Below are 19,402 nucleotides of genomic sequence, written 5' to 3'. Positions count from 1 at the left end.
AGCCAGATGGCAGCTATTCGCCCCGTGCCACCTTTCACCCAGACTCCCCCAGCGGGAAAACACTTCCCCGTCTGAACAGACTCTACCGTGATTAGTCGGATTCCTGTCAGCCTTCGGAGTTTGGAGACAAAGCAAACAGAGCGGGGAGAGGTTCTGTGATGGAGAACGAATCAACAGAGGGGAGAAAAATTTTTTTTGTAGATATAACTCGAAATGATAGTTGTATCACCAGACGTCAGGCATCTGGTAGAGAGGAAATGTTGCTCTCTGGCAATAATGAGCTCACAGAGGTTCTGACTAACGAGACGGTAAAGAACCAGAGCATTTATCAACAGCGTTTTATGAGAAAACATCTAGAAATTCAGCAAATTTAGAGTTAATTAGCAGAGAAATGTGTTTGTTGTCGTTTATACCATCAGCTCCAATAATAACATATTACTTTGACTCTCTAAGAATGTCAGAGGGCAAATATTTAACCATAATTCACGGTTTCCTCTAAAAGAACCACAAGTTGCTAGTTAAAGTTGCCTTTAACAACATTCTGGGTCTGGTGTTGGACAAAATCTCATCAGAGAAAAGTTTGTGAGTTAAGTCAATCACCAGAGACAAATGCCCTGATGTCTGCACTCTGAAACCATTTTACATGTTTATTTTGGCAAATAAAAGTAGATTTGCTCTCATTTATTTCGTTGCATCTATGGAAAAGGCAGTAATGAACACTAACTTAAAAGCTTCTGTGGAACATCAAAATCATTTCTAGAGGTTTTCATTGAAAGCCTCAAGAACGTGCAAGTGACACATTGACTTACTTTTGTAATAACACTTACAGAAATGAGGCCAAAACTGTTTCAATTAACTACTATAATCGTATATATTTACTAGCAGGTCAAGTTTCAAATGAGGAATAAAGTTAGAAAAATATTTTACTCTCTGATAAGTCTCAAATAGTGTTCAATATCACCAAATGTGTTAATTTTGATTAATTATATTAATTTTAACATGTAAAAAAAATAAATAAATAAAAAAATATATATATATATTTTATACACAAAAGAGACAGGAGCCAGAAATGTTGTTCTGGTATGTGTGTAAATTTGAAGTACAAGTGGCAGTAACAGCGATGGAGGACAAAGCCGCTTCTCTTGTCCCACTGGGGTTAATTTTTGCTTCAAAAATCGATCTGACAGAACAATGGAAAACACTATTGTTGTGTGCAAGTTGTGCTAACAGGAGTTAGCCTATCAGCAAAGAAACTCAAGCCTAAAATAGCATCTCAAAGCTAAAAATGCAGGAGCACAGATGAAGTATTATAATAAACTAATCACATTCAATAAAATGCGGGCATTCACATGCAGCTCGTCCGATCCTGAGGTAAACTGGGGTTAAGTGCTTTGCCCATGGGCGCACTGAGAATTTAACAAGAGGAAACTGAACCCCCAACAGGAGGCCTGCAGTTATTAGGCAGCAAATAATCCCTAGGTACTCATGCTGCTGCTCCACCCTGTTCTATCATCATCGCTCTTCAAGGAGGAATGATGGAACTTGCATCTTTAGAGTAAAAATAAACGGAAACTGAAATGATTGTTCTGAAATAAAGTGTTTACTGAACGCTGATGATTCATACTTGGCTGCCATTTAGAAATGCCAAAATGTGGGACTGAGTCAGCGCAAACCAAAACAGCGACCAGTAGGTACTGTTGTGTGAAGTGATGAGTAAAAACCAAAGAGTTAACATTTGTTATGCAGCGACTTCATGTACTAGAATATGGTGGAAACTACTAGAATATGCCACTTTAGCTCTTTATTTTTTTCCTTAATTATAAGGAAAAAAACAAGTGAAGTTTTTTTCACTTGTTTTTGGCTGACTTCACTTCTCAGTGAAGTCAGCCATCTTTCCTTCTCCCAACAAACTAGGTCTTTACAGAGACGACCAACTACTGACTCAGGTCTGTTGGAACTCTCCTCAGCTCAAATGTAGGTCATAAAAATCATATTTCTGGATTTATTGCTCTAATTTTCTATGACTAATAATCAAAATCAGCTGAAAATAAGCTAAAGATATATAGCTAAAGATAAAGATAAAAGCTAAAGATATACAATTATTCAATTCAGTAGAATTGAAGTTAAGAGCGGTGAAGGTGGACTGGCTTACTTTCTTATAGTCCTTCATGTCCATGTGGTGGTCCTGGTGTCGGTACTGGTTGCTGTTGGACAGGGGGATGATGGGGATGGTGTAGACGGGCTTCACCAGTGCCCGCTGCTGAGCTTCTGCCATCACCTCTGAGCCAAAGTCAGGCATCACATTCCTGACGAGAGAGACAAACCAAGGACATTAGGAGGAGGAGGACTTCCTGTTCCTAGTGGTGCCAACAACAAGAACACGGCGCTCTACAAGCATCCCATAATGAAGTGGTGGGCAGAGCGGGCGTCTAATGGGAGCAGAGTGCTGCGGTCAGGGAGGGAACACTAGCTGTGATGCACAGACAGGAAGCGGATCGGGGGAACAGCAGGAAATTGAAATGTCACTACGAATCAGAGCCACTTCAAGGAGACGGCTCCAATTTACGCTGCGCCTGACAGCTGCTTTCAGAGGACATTCATTCTGGTTTCACGTGTGGACGGATCGCAGCAGAGGGAGGAAAAATATATACGACTTAAATGGAAGTCAGGGGAAGAATATTGTTTTTATACAAAGTAAACATTTTATGATAGAGCCTTGGAGACGAGGGAGAGGAGAAATCTTCCCCAGGAGGAGAGAGGAAATGAGCTCAGAGACCTGAACGTAAGGCTCAATAAACAAACTCTAAATTGATTATACTGAAACAAGATTCCAGAAGTAAACCAACAATTAACAGGAGCAGTGAAGCAGGAGTTAAGAGTCAGCACTGATTCCCAAACTTCCACAAACTTGTAACAGATCCTGATTAAAGCTGCTAATGTAAAACAATTAACCTGTTAGGAGCCATTAGGGCAAAAACCAACAACCTAATCATCCATTAATACACAGCTTCATCCATCTACCACTGGGAATCAAAAATCCTTTGAAAGTAATATTTAGATTCAAGTAGCATTTTTATATGAAATTATGAGAACTTATGAATGTTTCTACATACTGAAGTTCACTGAGAATTTATGGCAGAAACTTCTGCAGTTGGCGGGATTTTAATAAGAAAGCTGCAAAAGTTTTAAAAAATATATAAACATGGATTGAAGGACAAAGACAAACCTACAAATTATAAATCGGATAGACTGATAGATGGGAATACGATGGGAAAACAAATAAATGGATAAACAAATACATGGAAAAATTGATGGATGTAAAGGTTGTGGTACTGATGAACAGAGGTGGAAAAATCAAAAGAAGTTTGGATTGGAAAATGGAAGAAAAGATAAAAACAGACTGATGAGATGATAGATAAATGGACAAACCATGGATGGAAAGATGGAAACAAACTGATTGACAGAAAAACTAATATCTAAAAAAAACATAGCAGCTGAAAGCCAGAAGGAAATAACCTGACTGCTTTCCTGACGGGAAAGATTCCTAAGCCAACTTGTTCTTCTACATTTTTCTCAGAAAAATAAGGTGTTTAGTTTCACATACAACTGACTGAGGGCAGCTATGCGACGTATAAATAAAGCAGGCTCTGATGCCAGTCGGACCTTTTCTCCACCACCTCCAGGGTGAGGTGGAGCAGCTCCCTCTTAACCTTCTCCCTCTTCTTGATCATCTCCAGGATGGTGACGGCGCGGCTCAGATCCCTGCGCAGCTTCAGCATCTTCTCGTACGACGCCTCGTCGTTCTTCCGATTCTGACAACAGAGTAGTCAACAAGCCTATCCGTCAATCCCAGCACGTTACCACAGTAACAAAAACCCAGAAGAGCAACTAGATTCTTTTGTACAACCTTCCTGGTCTGCATCTTCTCAGTCCGTCGGCGGAAGGCCACATAGGGGTCGCTGGTGCTGGAGCCGTCCCTCTTCTCCTGCTTGACGGTGGGGATGAGCGAACCGCTCTTGCAGGTTTTCCTCTTGCGGCTCCAGTAGTCAAACACCTCCTTGATCAGATCGTCGTCCTCCTTCAGCAGCAGCTTGGCCTCCTGCAGACTGACGAGCTGCAGAGGAAGAGGAGAGATCTGCCCTGTTACACTTTTCAGGTAAATTATGTTAAAAACAATCAGATTACAGTCAAATTACCACAAAACATTTTTCTTTTCAGTCACACCGACCAATCAACTGCTCAGGATTGCTATAAGAGGCCACATTGCACCAATAATGCTTGGGTTTAATAATGTTTCATACTCCTGTGCTGCGTTCAATGACTTCCAATTATAACAAAACAAAACTTTTGTCATAATTTTTTGGGTACACTTTTTTGGTACCAGGTTGACACCCCTAATTAACCCGTTAAAGTGATTGTAATAATCCAGGTCAGGGTGCTACCAGCAGTGTTGTGTTTTTACCTGCTGTCCGCTGCCTTTCTCCAGTCGATCGATCATTTCCTCAAACTGCAGCGGCGTGATTTCCATTTTCTTCTTCAGCTTATTCACAAACGTCTCATCCTCTGTGTCCAGGTCGTAGTCCGGAAGCTCCGTATCCAAACTGAAAGCTGGAGAAACACAGGGAACATTATTACCTCCCTTTAGAAACGATTAAGAGCATCTGAAATTAAAAACAGATGTATTAGTCACCTTAAAGAAAAAAAATCTAAATATTTGAAACAGATGGATGTGACTCAACATGTCTGCACTTGCAGTTCTCAAAATGTCAGATTCATGCTGTTAAATTTAAAAACTTTTCCAGGCCTGACGTTCCAAATTTCCCAGTCCGTCTTTTTTTAAATGATATTTTTAAGCACAAAATGCTCATTTTACTGTGAAATTACGGCAGATATTTCTAGTTTCCACAAACTTTAAATATGAAACCAAACAGAAGATGGGTGACAGATGTGTGCAAAGGACGCATGAAAGGATGCACAGACTGGTTAAGGATGAACAGAGGAAAACCAGTGGATGGACCGGAAGACATGAATGAATGGAGGACAGATAGGTGAGGGACAAATGCACACTGGAAGCCAGAGAAAGATTGGAATAAGACGAATGAAGGGCAGACAGTTGAGGGATAAATAGATGAGACAGATGTAACTTCTAAACTATGGTATAAAACCTGGAAATATTAATATTTTCCCACATTTCTGAACTTTACTGGCAGTCTGTCAAACCTTCATAATTACTTAATCAGTCCCCATCTATCAGTAAACAACTACTGAACGTCTGAACCAAAGTCTTGATTCAGAGCTGAACTTTGACCCCGGGCCCTCCTCCTGCTACTCACGCTGTATGTGAATAAGCTGCTTTGGCATTTTGAAGTCCCCGGGGTAGAGCAGCTCGTAGTGCGGGATGTTGCGCTCCGCCTCGGGGACCGGGATGACCATGCTGTCCCGCTTCTCTCCGTAGACCTGCTGCGCAGAGATGGCTCTCTGGAGATGGTGCTCCTGGAAGGGAACAGAGGGTTAAAACACAAACTTCCTGGTTTACTTTCATAATGTTTAACAGACCACCTTTCATAAATATAACTCACATAGATAGATAAACATTGAGAAGGCACTCTTAATGCCTTGGGAAAGTGAAAAGCAGCTTTTTAAGTTGTAGTTTGGAGTCTTTTGGGGCTTTTCTGAGCTTTATGCAACAGATGGCCGACGCAGCCGCCGTGATTTCGGGCCAATCTTGCACCAACAAATCTTCTCGCAAAGCTCCTACTCATTTTACACGTCGCACGCTGTTCACAACCAGTTCCCTGGCTTGATTCGCAAATGTGGGTCAGCATTAAGTAAGTAAATGTGGGTCAGCATTTAGCCAAGTAGTTTTCTATCGATTGGAAAGTGGTTAAAAATCCAATGTTTCACCTCAGCAGCAAAATTAAGCAGCTTCTTGAGTCAAATTGAAAAAGATTAGACGAGAATCATCGAATCCATTAGTAACATGGTAGGAACCTGATGCATATAAGTGTTTAGATGTGACAGAGAGGAAATGTGGCCAAAGTGCAGCGTGGGGGCCGTTTGTGGCCCTCTGAATGGCTTTATTAAACCCCAGTCACAGTTTTAAGAATGGAGCCAATCTGGCCTGCAAACAAAGATGCTGATGGACAGTTTTGTTTTTTAATGAGATTTTTCCCAGACAAATAAAATCTTGATATTAACAAGAAAAAACAGTATGGCACAAGAAGCATCTTATCTTTTAATCTCACCCTGTTCTTGTTGCCAAGAAGAGATGCCCAAAAATGAAAACAATTGACCTCAAAAATGTAAAAAATTATACACTAGACTTTTAATAAAACCATAACTCAAGATCAGCAATTAACAGTTGTCCACAAAAATGTAACTCTGTTTCATCTAATACATTATTGGGAAAATAAAAGAAAAAAAGGCCATTCTTATGTTAAAACTATTGCATTGGCTTTTAGCTTAGGGATTTTGGGCCCTACAACAAAAATGTACATGGCATAGGAATACTTCATAAAACAGCTGATCCATCTTCGTCCACAAACCATCTTTCAGCTTTATAGAGAAAGTGGTTTGGAAGAAATCTAAATAAAACTGAATGAGGGGCAGTTGAGAGGGGAATAGGCAACTGGAACTGGAAATATAATCACCTACTGCATTAAAATGCAATGTCACATGCTACAGTGGTGATTTTAGCGAGTCAATATATTGCAAAGCTCAATCTTGGATCAGCAGAACAATTATAAAAATTAAACTCAAATCATTTGATCCCAAAGTGCAATTTTACACTTCAGGCACTCAGTATGTGTAACATCTGGCTGAGGAACAAGCCAAAGACAGATTCATCTGCTGCTCCATCAGTTTGTCAATATTCACTGCAGTTTCAGAAATACACAAACACATTAACCAAACATGATTATTCAGGCTAAAACTCTAAAAGATCAGGTGGAAAATTACAGGTTAAGACAAACATGTTTGTATCATCCTGATGTGTTAAAGGAGACAAACCATCCAAGTAGTCCCCTGGCCCCCCCAAAAAGCCCACTGTTTTTACTCCCCCAAACCTGTAAGTGGTACTAAACATTGAGTTTGGGACCTGATGTGCATGAAGCCTCCATATCGGGTTACTAGTAAACAACAAGAAACGCAAACAACAAAACTTAGGTAGAGTCTTTGATGTGAAGTGATGAAGTTGAGTTTTTTTGTGTCATATTTGATTCTAAAACTAGTAAACTATTAGTCAAACGTGTGGTACGCCATTGTTGTCACTATTTATGCCGTGTTCGGGGTTATTAGTAAGGGTAGAGATTGGGTTTTCATCTGCATTTTCACAAAACAGGCATGAATACTCTATGATAAACATTTTCCCTCTGGAACCCTAAAACGCTGTTTCCGTTTTAGATAAAGACATCATTTTAGGTTCATTCTACAGAAAAAACACTAAATTTCCCATTTGTCAGACCATAAACACATCAACCAGTACTATGTTCCCTCATGTATTTTACTTTTCTTTCAGATAAAGGTTAGAGATATGGGATTTAACATTTATGTGGAGAAAATCTGGGAAAGGCTTCATTTTCTATTGGAATAAAAAAACAGTACAAACAATAAAAATCAACACAACCAGCTTTAAAGAAATTTAAGAAAATATAAAGGGAAGGAAGAGATGAATAAACCACCAGGTTTCAACCAACACATCTGAGAGTTTGTGTTTTTATCTTTTAATTAAACAACATTTATTCCAACCTCACAAATCAACATGCAGGTAAACCATGTGGTTTCAGACCAGCGTTACCAGCATAAATAGTGCATGTAAAAAGACAATGAAGCTTAAGTTGCCGTGGCGAGTATCAGCCAGGCACTGTAACCTTCCTTTGACCTGAAACACATCCTGATCTTTCTCAGCTTTGATTCTCACCACGCTTCACAGCCCAGGGATTTCCTCTGCCGAGTGTAGATTAGGGGCTTTTGTGAATGGAATACGGAGGAAAACTCAAGTGGTTAATTTTAGTAGCAACAGCTACAGTTTCATCGTTTGGATTTACATCCAAGAGTGACACATCCCAACTGATCTGCACTGCAGTCTGAAAACGGGAGAAAACGAGCGAGACGTTTATAGGCTGCTTCAGTGAAAACAAACGCATTTAAACTAACAGCTCTCATACTTCGGCAGCCGAATTCAAATGCATCTTTTCAAAAAACAACCACAATATTTTGAATTCATGGAAGCTTTCTAGTATAGAGTTGCAATTTAGTAGATGACAAGAATGAAAATTCAGAGATTAAATTGGATCTTCCCTTCAGTTATGCAACAATGTTACCCAGCAGAGCAAGTTATTAGCAACAATGACTACACGACAAGGGAGCTAACAAGGCAAACATGTTTCCATCAATTCATCCAGAGATTTTTAAACTATCAGAAATTAGAGACTCGTCTCAAAACACAGCTGATTAGATTTTCCAATATCCAAACTAACACACCTCTGGCTATATTTTACATGTATTCCAATAATAATGTTGGTTTGAGCGTACATAATATAAAGGTGACCTTGAGAATCTATAAAGGGCACTTACAAATAAACAGCTATTTTTTTTCCCTCCACACATCCCACCTCCCATCTGTGAGCTTTGTCATCTTAGCCTTTAAAGATAAACATCAAGTTTAGCTATGGAGGGAAAATCCATCAAACAGACAAAAACTAGTATTGATATGCAGAACTTGAACTCATAGAAAATGAAATATAACGTATAAAATATTGTGTCCACACTCCTTATGACTGATATTGCAAATACTGATCGCAATTAGCCTTAAAAGTGCAAATTAAGCCAATGCCAATGACTGATTTAGAATATAGCGTTAATGTAAGGCCTTAGAGAAAGTTCTGTGGTTTCAAAGGAAATTTTCCTTTAATCCTTGCATCATGTGAAACTGTTGCTGTGAAAACTCCTTGAAGTTAGTATTGCATCAAGTGTTTCCACTGGAACACAGGCCTGAAAAGCAAACAGCCCAGTTTTTCTAATTATACTGCCTGAAGCAACAATCTACTAGGACAAATACTTTCTTGCATTCTTCAAAAACACGTAAATATCACATGTTTTGGTATCATTGGTCTTTTCACAGATGTACATATTAAACAGAAAAAAGAATATTCAAGGTTTCCCTTGACAGAAGTGTCGCACCAACAGGTTCAATATGTTTTCCACGTAAACATCCTGGAACAGCAGCAGCGACATCATTTTTCTCTTCAGTCATAAATGCAGATAGGCTGGAAGTACAATCTATTTTTCACATCACACCTTCCTAGTAATAAATATACCCAAGAAAAATGGTTGAGGCTTGTAAAGGGTGCCATGGCAACAGAAATGTGGCCTCCTGCCGGTGTTTCCAGTGCATGCCAGCCAGGAGAAGCCAAGGAAGTCTTGGGGACAGTGATATATTTCAGCATTTAAAGTACAGAAAGCTTCATTTATGGAGGTTTGTTGCTTCCTGACTGAAATAAAACAGGCAGCATCACTGGCTGAACACAAACACGGTCCAACTGATACCAGACTCTGTTCCCTCAGGCTGGAGCCGAGTTTCTCTGGTACCAAACAGGAAATACCACGGTTACATAACTCACCATGGAAGCATGCTTCCACTTCATCACCAACTTGCATGAGCAATTTTTCCTTAAGACGTCCAGTTTTGACTGTAACAGGCAAATATCACAGAGCAGGACATAAATGGGAAAATGTTGTATGTAATTTGTGTGCGAAAATGTATTTTAAGGACTAGTTTCATTGTTGGGTTCACGTCCCTTTTCCCTTCATCCATACATGGATAAAATATAAAACTATAAATGGAAACTGGAAACATTAAAATGGGTTGACGGAAAGATGCCTGAATGATGGCCAAACGAATAGATGAAAGATGATGTGATGGACAGAAACTGATGAATGGATGAACGGACACAGATGGATGGGTGAAGGGACAGAAGGATGAATGGATAGATGATAAACGGAGGAGCAGACAGACCAAGGATGGATGGCAGAGTTGGAAATATGGACAAACAGCTGGATTGGTCAATAAATAAGGTAATAGTGACAGGAAAATAGAACATTTTCCATAAAATACACTGAATTTACTTTTGATTCAGTATAACTGGGACCTACAATCTTTAAAAAAATAAAGTCTTAACCCTAGGATATTCTCGTTTAATGCTTCATCATCTAACACCTTTAAATTAGTTGCTGAAGTGCCTAAGAAGTCTAACTAGTATCAAAGTAACTCAGCTCCACGTGCGGTCATTTAGCTGACTGAGAATAGAAACAACCCCGCTGCTGCTGGAGAGGATGTGGGTCAGGGAGCCAAGCCGTGGCTGCCTTGTAGTAAAACTGCCCTCTTTATCTCTTCTGTCACACTGTTATGTAATGACACCGTGTGGATGTGTACAGTAGGTGGGAGAGGGCCAGCGTGGGGGTGAGACGGGGTTTCTGCTGACTTTGCACTGTGTCAGTGTTTTCCTTGTGTTTCTGTCTGCTGTGGCATCCCAAAGGAGAAGTCTCCGAGCTCCGAGCGGAAATGAAACTGAAGAAACAAACGTTTCCCAGCTGTTAAAGTGACAACAAGGTTCCTACAAACCATACTGGATCAAAATGCTGTTATTTTCATGTCAGAAAGTTCCACATTTTTTTCCTTTAACATTTAGCTTGTTAAATTTTCTGTTTTTCCACATCACATAAAACACAGCTGAAGTTGACTAATGAATAGCCTAATAGTAAGAGGGCTGTTTCATTCCTTTTGTGGCATTCGGATGAATTCAATTTAGCCATAAAATGCTATAAGACCTCCAAAATACAGATAAAATTAGATCACAAATGCAGATTCTTGAAAGCAGTTTGGAGTCTACTATTCTTTTCCTGAAAAAATGAATAAACTAAATGTTTGTAACCACAAATCTATCTTGAAAAAAATTGTTTTTTTTTCATTTTTATGCATTTATTCTCTGAATAAAATATATTGGTCTGAAATGACCAATATATTTTGGTCAGTAACCAAAATATATTGACTTGGGGGAAAAACTGAAGTGTGATGCTATGAAATATTTATATAGAAAACATAGGTTATATAAAAACTAGCATAGAGATAAAAACATCTGGAAAACTGCTTTTCCAGTTATTCTAACTTGGAAAAAATAAAATAAAATTTTAATACCAATAAAGACCTCATAAATGGGCAACATGTGGCTATGGGATGTAGTTCAATAATCTCGTTTAAAATTTGACGCCTGTACTAGGGCTGGGCGATGTATCGAGTATACTCGATGTATCGTGACATTTTCTGTTTACAATAATTAAAATGGCTACATCGCAACTATCGAGTATAAATTGTCCTTCAAATAATAAACTTTTGCCATCAAATTCACTGCGAGTATGGTTTATCCTACAACCTATGAATGTATCAATAGTCCCTCCCCACTCCCAACCTGAAAATTTTCTACCAATCACGTTGCACGGAGAAAACAAACATGGTGACAGCGAGAGTTTGAGGCGAGTCGTGAATGAGACGGTAACTGAAGACAAATCAGATGAACTAATCTAGTTCCAAAGAGAAACAGTTTGGATTTTATATGGAGGATGTCAAACAAAATTAGGTAATTTGTAAAACATGTTTTAAAACGATTGCCACGAGAGGTTGTATCACAAATGTATTTCACCACCTAACCAGACTATTCTTTTACTTGCCGTTCATAGCCGCGCTGCAGCGGTAGAACTAGTCCGTTAAAGTGAAACCTGGAGATGTAGATATGATTCATTTAGTGCTATGCAATGGGATAATAACTCAAAACTACTCATTCTTTTGCTCTCTGTAAGCTTTATACTATACGTAGACTCGTTACCATAGCAACTGACAACAACGCAACTTGTATCAGGATTCAGCCCCAAAAGTAATTAAAATAATAATTAAAGTAATTAAATAACTGTAAAGGACTAACATTGCAAAACTGTGACGGTTGTCATGACGACACGTTTTGCCTGGCATTTCAGATTGTCAGTCTGTTTGAGTATCACTTCAATAAATGGCCCTACTTGACACAGATGAAGCAATTATATTTTTAAGTGCCATGTATTCACAGACTGTCTGCCAATAACCTGTTTGGCCAGTTAGATAAACTCCAACTGCTTTCGATTTTCATATCCAGCGTTTGTTTTAGTAGCTGACATGCTAAAACCCAGAGGCTAATTATAACAGTGATGCACATTGTGCAATATTATTGCATTTTTTTAATATACTAATAATCAATCCCAGAACTACCTATTTTTATCCAATTTCCTAACAGTCTACTATCATACATTACACATTTAGAAGAATACCGGTACTATTTTCTTTCCCTTTTACAAATTGTTTTTCATGACATGTAAATCATGTCATGCATATAACCCATTATACTAACTTAATCAGTTATAATTTTGGGTGAAAATTAGTTTAGCCAATAATCGGAGTCAGCCAATACTAGTTTATATGAAAGAATATTCTGCAGGCTTTGACTAAGTTTAAGCATCAAACGTAAATAACTTTCAAAGTTTTACAATAAGAAATTTAGATATATGAAATTAGCAAAATCCCCAAGCATAGATCAACTATTTTACTTGAAGCTGAAAATGGGTAACAGCCAGTTTAAGCCAATATTCCTACCACCACTTAAAAATATATCCATCTATAACCACAATTATAAATATAAATGAAATACATGAATGGAAACTTCAAATAAACGTTTTTAAAAAATATATTGTGCAAAATTACCATCACAAATTACAATCGCTATAAACAACACCCTACACGTTGGTTTTACTAAGTCCAAGACACTATATGTAAGCTTAAATTCCGCTTTTATAAGTCGATAAATAAACGCTGAATAAAGTTTTGCAGCACGTTAACATTAAATGTGAGATTTCAAGACGTTTCTGCCAGCATTTTCCACCAAGTCACCCAGTACAGCACACATGGCACGGCTGCAACTGTCAACACACCAATTCCTAGATGTCAAACCGAGGCGGAGGCCCGCTGTCTCCCCCTGCTGTTCAAGCAGCGGAATTGCACACAAACCAAGGCCTCTGCCCGCCTTTAGCAAAAAGTCAACAAAATGGTGGCGCCGACACAAGTCACGTGACTTCTTTGTGCCTTCGTGCGCCCTTTGCAGCGTAGCAGACCGCTAAAACACTACTTTTAAGTAAAACACCACAATATAGCGATATTATGATTCCCCTGGTGTAGGTAAAGTTTAGTAAATTAAAGCCTTCGTCGAGATCTGTCGTGCGCACAAAACGGCAGCAATGGCGGCCATTTTGCACAAGCTTGCGCAGGTAACATTGTGGCGCCGAAAAACACTGTCAAAGAAATCCAGCGGCGGCAGATCGCCTTTTAGAATAACATACCGATTCCTCCTCCTTTTCCATCCCAGTTGGCATCTGCGGCACCGCCCGGTTGATGGAGGCATATTCGTGCAGGTCGGGCAAATCCTCGCAGCGGAAGACGGGCAGGGGCTTACAAGCATCCAACGCCCGCGCCCGAAACGACAGTTTACTCATTTCTTATAATAAAAGATGCAGCATAAATCTCTGGGAACTGCCTGGAGTAACAACACGTCTGCTTCGAGTTCTCATTGAGGAATCTGTCGCGGTCTCTTTTAGAGTCGGTTCTGAGGGCAGTCGTTCAGGTCCGGTTAGCAGCGCGAACAGAGCCGGGCAGGCCCGGGTCTCAGTCGCCGTCTGTCGGTCTCTCTCGCTCCTGCGCTCCGCTGTTCCTGCCCGGTTCAATACGCCATGGCCAACATGGCGGACATTACAAACTCATGCAGCTCAGTGCTCGCTCCGAGCGGCCCAGCCCCCTCGGTCACACAAACAGCCATTCCCACGCAGCTTCGCACGCGTGCGCGCTCGAGAAACGCTTGGGGTGCGAGGGAAACAGGAGGAGGAGGGGAAATGATGCTGGTGATGGGATCGGAACTTCCAGCTTTCCAGACTTGGGATGTTATGCTGTTATTTACCAGGGTGCTACTAGAGTTTGATTTTAAAAATAAATACATATTTAAAGCAAAACCAGGGTAAATCTCCCACCATATTATTGTACAAAAACTAACAATGATTAAAAACTATACACACGGTCAGAAAAAAATCAAAAATAAACCCATAAAAACCTGGCATAATAAACTACTATATCTATTAGCAATTTTACATTATGAAAGTTAGACAACACCTATATTATTACCCAACTGATTCAAATGTCCATCATATATCGCCACCAAGTGGCACAAAAACAACGGGACACAAACGGATTAAAAGAAAAATGCCTGCTGGAAATTAAAATTCACTAATTCATCATATTCCATATTTAGAAAGAGGAATTTTTAGAAATACATTAAGTCATTCCCACATTTCCAAAACTTGAATTTCTAAAGTTTGTTGTTGTTTTGCCCCATTTTTTAAAAAGAATAAACAAACTTCTCTAGGAATATATGGCCAATATTTCTGCAGTAGCAACACTTTAAATGTGAAATATTATTCAAATACTAAATCAAAAAAGTTACCTGCTGCAGTGCAACTAGTTAATGAAATATTGCAATAAAATTACCTTTCATATTTACCTGGAATTTTCATTGAGGCACAACATTTCTAGGAAAGCAAAGGTTATCAACAACAGAATCCTTACAGAAAGTTATTTAAAATCATGAAGCAAAATCTTACAGAATGCAAACAGGAAGCTACATGGATGGATGAACATAGGTCCCAATGTGTGCCCTTCCCAAAAATGAAAACATTTATTAAAAAGCAACAAACATTACTTAGTATTCTGCTACTGGAGAATTAATCTGGAATACAAACATGTCAATAAGCAAGACAAATGTGTGAATGCTTCTTGAATTGATGTTGCAGCAGCTGAACCATTGAGTGAGGAGTTGAAAGATGTTAGTTGGAACCAGAATGAAGCTCAATTCTAAATCAGCAACCGGTTTTCTATTGTGTATTGTAAACAATTCTGTCATTGGACAGCAACTAAATATTAATTTGGTTGGTAACTTTCAAATTAGTACATTAGTCAAAAGCTTTTCTTTCTGTGTCTGAATTTTCACCTGTACAGTCTCAAAATCTAAATTTTCACTGATGGCAGAACATCATTATCTTACATTCCTGCAGAATATAAAAAACCCCACCTGAACCATAAAATTCAGAGTACTTTCTCTTCTTCAATTCAAAATATCATACTTAGAAAGGTTGAAGCTAAATTAATCAGTCTTCATTAATTACACATTCTTTAAAACCTGCTTTACTTGGCATGGAGATCACGTTAGGTCTGTTTAAACCTGAAAAACTCAGTCCTTTCTTGTGTCCCTTTAATGTTTAGTTTGAATCCAACTCCAGCTCGTTTGCACAGAAAGTCCGGCTCTGATGCGAATGTGCCATCGAACAAAGGTGGAGATCAAAGAAACGACCCGGGTCCGCCTAAAACCACAGGCCACTTAAAGTGAACCAAATACACCGCAGGGTATTGTGGGTCAACACAACCAAGATAAACTCGTACGTAGCAAAATTACCAGGAAAAACAAATCACAGTTATGTGTGGACGAAGAAATGAAACAAAAGCTCTGGTTGGAAGGTCTATCCTACCTGCTGTAAGTACTCACTAGATCGATTTTAAGGTATTTAACAAGAAAATGGAGATCATGCCAACTCTGCAAATACTTTCAGAAAAGATTTAAAGTTGGTGTGAATGGTGGTAAAATGGATCATTGTTCTGTGTAATGCGGTGCAGTCCTGGGTTGAAACTAGGAGCTGGTTAATGATACCGATGATTAAATTTGCAAAGCAGCCAATTCTGGAGAGCCATTCATTCCAATTTTTATCATTACACATTAGCAACTGCTGTAGTGGTAAGATGGTTTCCAATGTGAATATCAAAGCATATTGAGGTAAATTTTGGTGTTTGAACAATTAACATAAGCAGTTATAAGTGTTTCAGATGAGTTTACTGTATTCTTGGATTTAAGCTGCTGGATTTAAGCAAGAGTTAGTGGTCCCTAACTCTTGTGAATGCCAGGGGTTCACTGACAGCTCTTTATTGTCTTCACAATAGTCTGGGTTTTAAGAGGTAAACAAAAATGATGCCCAAACTGGGAATACATTAACCAGTTATTGATTTTTGGAGAGCTTTGTTCAAACATATGTACTTTATGTCAAAAAACATTGATTAAAAATGCAAATAACCTGCAGGAGTGGTTGACGATTGCCATAGAAACCATCATGATCCAGATGTAAGAGGCGACATCATCATCCGTTTGGAAGCAACACGATTTCTTCTAAAGTCCATAGTAGAGGCCTTTTAACAAAAAAAGGATAGGGGTGACTAGACAAAACCACAAAACTGAAAATATAAGATTACAAATTCATTAAAATTAAAATACAAATTTGTTCAGTAGGTCAAGAAATTTTTATTCATTTTCCAAAATCTTATTCAATCCTTGTATATAAGTTTAAACAATCATGATTATAAGTTTTTGAATTGGGCTATGTAATAAGTTTTGCTGCAACAATACAAAGAACATTCCAACACAACGCCATATACGGAGAACTGATGTGAATTTGAGGACAATACAGCAAAAAGTGAACCAACATTCGCATTATCAAATCCATATGTGTGATATGTATCACTAGAAGTTCGATTGAGAGGCATTTATATTGGAATTAGGGACAGTTTGACCAACAAAGATTCCCTACGGCTGTGTTTGCACAAGGAACATCGACACCGCAGTTAGCTGACACACAGCTGCTAGCAGCATTAGCTCACTTACCCTGACCCTGAACTCTAAAATTATTTTATCCACCGTTGAAATACATTACATAAAGCCGACGCACGGCTGAAATCACCCCAAGTGTTAGTTTTAACTTACCCGCTGCAATGAAAATCAGAAGGAAACATACTGACGATGGTAATTCCACTGGTTGTCATGCTAGCCCAAATGCTAACGCTGGTTAGCTCCCACTGGGACGACTAAATACAAGACACTTTCAGCTTCTTTCCATCTCTAAAAGTGCCATTAACTTAGCCTGACAGGGCAATGGAAAAGAAACATTTTGGTAAGTAAAAGTATATCGTGCTTCTAAAGGTAAGTTAGGGTAGTTATTTATGATTTTTGTTTCGAGGAGGTGAAAAAAAAGATCCAAACTGACCAAGAAGCCACTTTCAAGACGAATTGTGATTGGATGACAGCTTCCACCAATCACCTGTGGAGAACTGTAGTGGAACATGAGCTTATTGGTTGTCCCCTGCTTGGTATAGTAATAACAATAACAACAGCAACAACAATAAAGATAAAAATAAAAAATAAAATAATAATAATCATAATAATTATAAAACAAAACTAAGAGAAATATTTGTTAACTAGAAACAAAAATAACAATTACTAATAATAAGCATACAAATATTAGTGAGAACAATGACAATAATATAAATAATAACATTAATTGACAATGTTATTTTTGACAGTTATTTTAATTATGGTGATGATTGTTATATAAAAAAGCAACATAATAATGAAAACATTATTATTATGACCAGCATGGAAGGATGCTGATCAGTATTGTAATTAGAAACAAGAAACTATGGCTAATACAAAATAAATTTATTAATACTAAATAAATTTATATTATTACACAATAATATAAATTTAAATAAAACTACATTGAACAAGGAATTCCAACTGTAAATGCTCATTTTTTGCAACATAGGGTTCAATAAGCAACACTATTCTTGTAAAGAAAAGATGCAGTTTTTGTTATGTAACCCTCACTACCCTTCATGCCTCATTGTGCCCCTTCAGATGAGTCCTGTTGCAGGGCAGGGTTGCCCCTGCTGCCTCCTCTGATGCTGTTCTGACTGCATCACATGATCCTTTTTCCTGTTTTTTTCATGCTCACACACAGTTGAAACAGAATGCTGCATAGTGGAGGCATACAAAAGCTGCAAAGCTTTACCCTCTCCTTCTGTCAGCCCCTTGATGTTAAAGCTGCATGCACACCTCACACAAAGAAAGATTTCTGGATCAGATGTATTATAGAGGGAGATTTGCTCAGCCCTCCCAGCGAGGTCATCAGCAGCCATCTCTTGACTGAAGAAAATATTAATACAACCTTTATGTTGAGGCCACTGCATTGGAAATGTGCCAGTGCACAACCAGGTTGACTATGTTTGGATTTTGCAATGCATTAGTTTTAGAATGAGCAAATGTGTCTAACAGCTTTATGCAAGAGTATCTGTTTCTTGCATTAGTGTCAAAAATAGCAGATTCTGCGGCTGCAGTGAACTGTAAAGGAATAGCAAGATGCTTCATGCTACTAGATATGACACTTCCCTCTGCAAACATCCAGAGGGCAGTGCAGACCCATGGAAAAAACTTGTGCTTCCACTTGAATTACAATGCATAAAGCAGATTGCTCACTTCACTATCTCTTACCTTCTGAGACTGAAGTTACACATCTGAGCCAGCCGGCAGCGTTCAAGCAAGATTTTTCTTAAAACATATCAAACAATATTTAATTAACCTTATTGAATCTTTTTTTAATGTCAAGACATTAACATTGAATGTGTCCCGCAGATAAGTAGCCTTTTATCAGAAGGCAGCTTATGAGGGGTTTGAGTTTGTGCACGTGAGGGGAATGCATTGAGGGGACGAGTTCAAGACTGCCAGTCTGGGCTGAGATCAAAGGAGAGTAAGACAGACATTTGCCCCTTTGCCATACAATTTGGATCCATCTGCTGACAGCATTTCAGATGAAGGATGCTGCTTTAGTGTTCTTCACAACAGGGGTCTCAATTGAAAGGCATGCCTCGTTTCAAGGATGCTATCATCATTCTTTACATTGGGTTGACTGCTGTCAAGATTGTACTCTTCTAGATGGAACTGCAAGAAGAAACAGGTGCCATCCCTTAATGCCGTTAGCGCCCAACCCTACCTCTGTGCACCAGTCTTAATCATTTACTATATACAAACATTTACTAACATATCATGTCTTTCCTTTCATATTGACTCTCTGTCAGCTTGCTTTAATGTCTTAGTTGTCAGTGTGTCCATGTAGAAGTGTCACCAAGACAAATTCCGACATTTATTGCACAGTCTCCTTTGACAGACAGCCCCTGACAGATGGATTTGTTTGGGCTCACCCTGTTCTTGTGTCTCGGCTCCAGCTCTTACTGGAATTACACAGACTCCCTCCGGTCATATTTGCTGTTGAGCAGTTTCCATAGCAGCAACATAAGCCAAACCCAGCATCACAACAGAGCCCGAGACCTGTGCGGCGATCAGGATTACATCTGGACCTGTGAGCATTTTCGACAGACAAAACAAGTCATGGCTCTTTATCAGGCGGT

At 38.9% G+C, this 19,402-nt stretch overlaps 1 protein-coding gene across 1 annotated transcript in view; it reads right to left on the bottom strand.

The window, feature by feature from the left end:
- The window catches only part of LOC102225627 (enhancer of polycomb homolog 1-like), a 29,878-nt gene extending 15,988 nt beyond the window's left edge, over positions 1-13,890 (bottom strand). Inside the window, exons 1-6 of the mRNA XM_023326397.1 lie at positions 13,417-13,890; positions 5,334-5,493; positions 4,463-4,608; positions 3,908-4,114; positions 3,664-3,812; positions 2,153-2,306 (exon numbers count right to left, since the gene is read on the bottom strand). Of these exons, the coding sequence (XP_023182165.1) occupies positions 2,153-2,306; positions 3,664-3,812; positions 3,908-4,114; positions 4,463-4,608; positions 5,334-5,493; positions 13,417-13,569 (969 nt within the window). The 5' untranslated portion in view covers positions 13,570-13,890. The remainder of the gene's footprint in view (positions 1-2,152; positions 2,307-3,663; positions 3,813-3,907; positions 4,115-4,462; positions 4,609-5,333; positions 5,494-13,416) is intronic.
- Between the last annotated feature and the right edge of the window lie 5,512 nt (positions 13,891-19,402).

The sequence above is a fragment of the Xiphophorus maculatus genome, chromosome 21 (assembly GCF_002775205.1).
Source record: "Xiphophorus maculatus strain JP 163 A chromosome 21, X_maculatus-5.0-male, whole genome shotgun sequence".
Taxonomy (NCBI): domain Eukaryota; kingdom Metazoa; phylum Chordata; class Actinopteri; order Cyprinodontiformes; family Poeciliidae; genus Xiphophorus; species Xiphophorus maculatus.
This window is presented reverse-complemented; position numbering and strand designations above follow the sequence as displayed.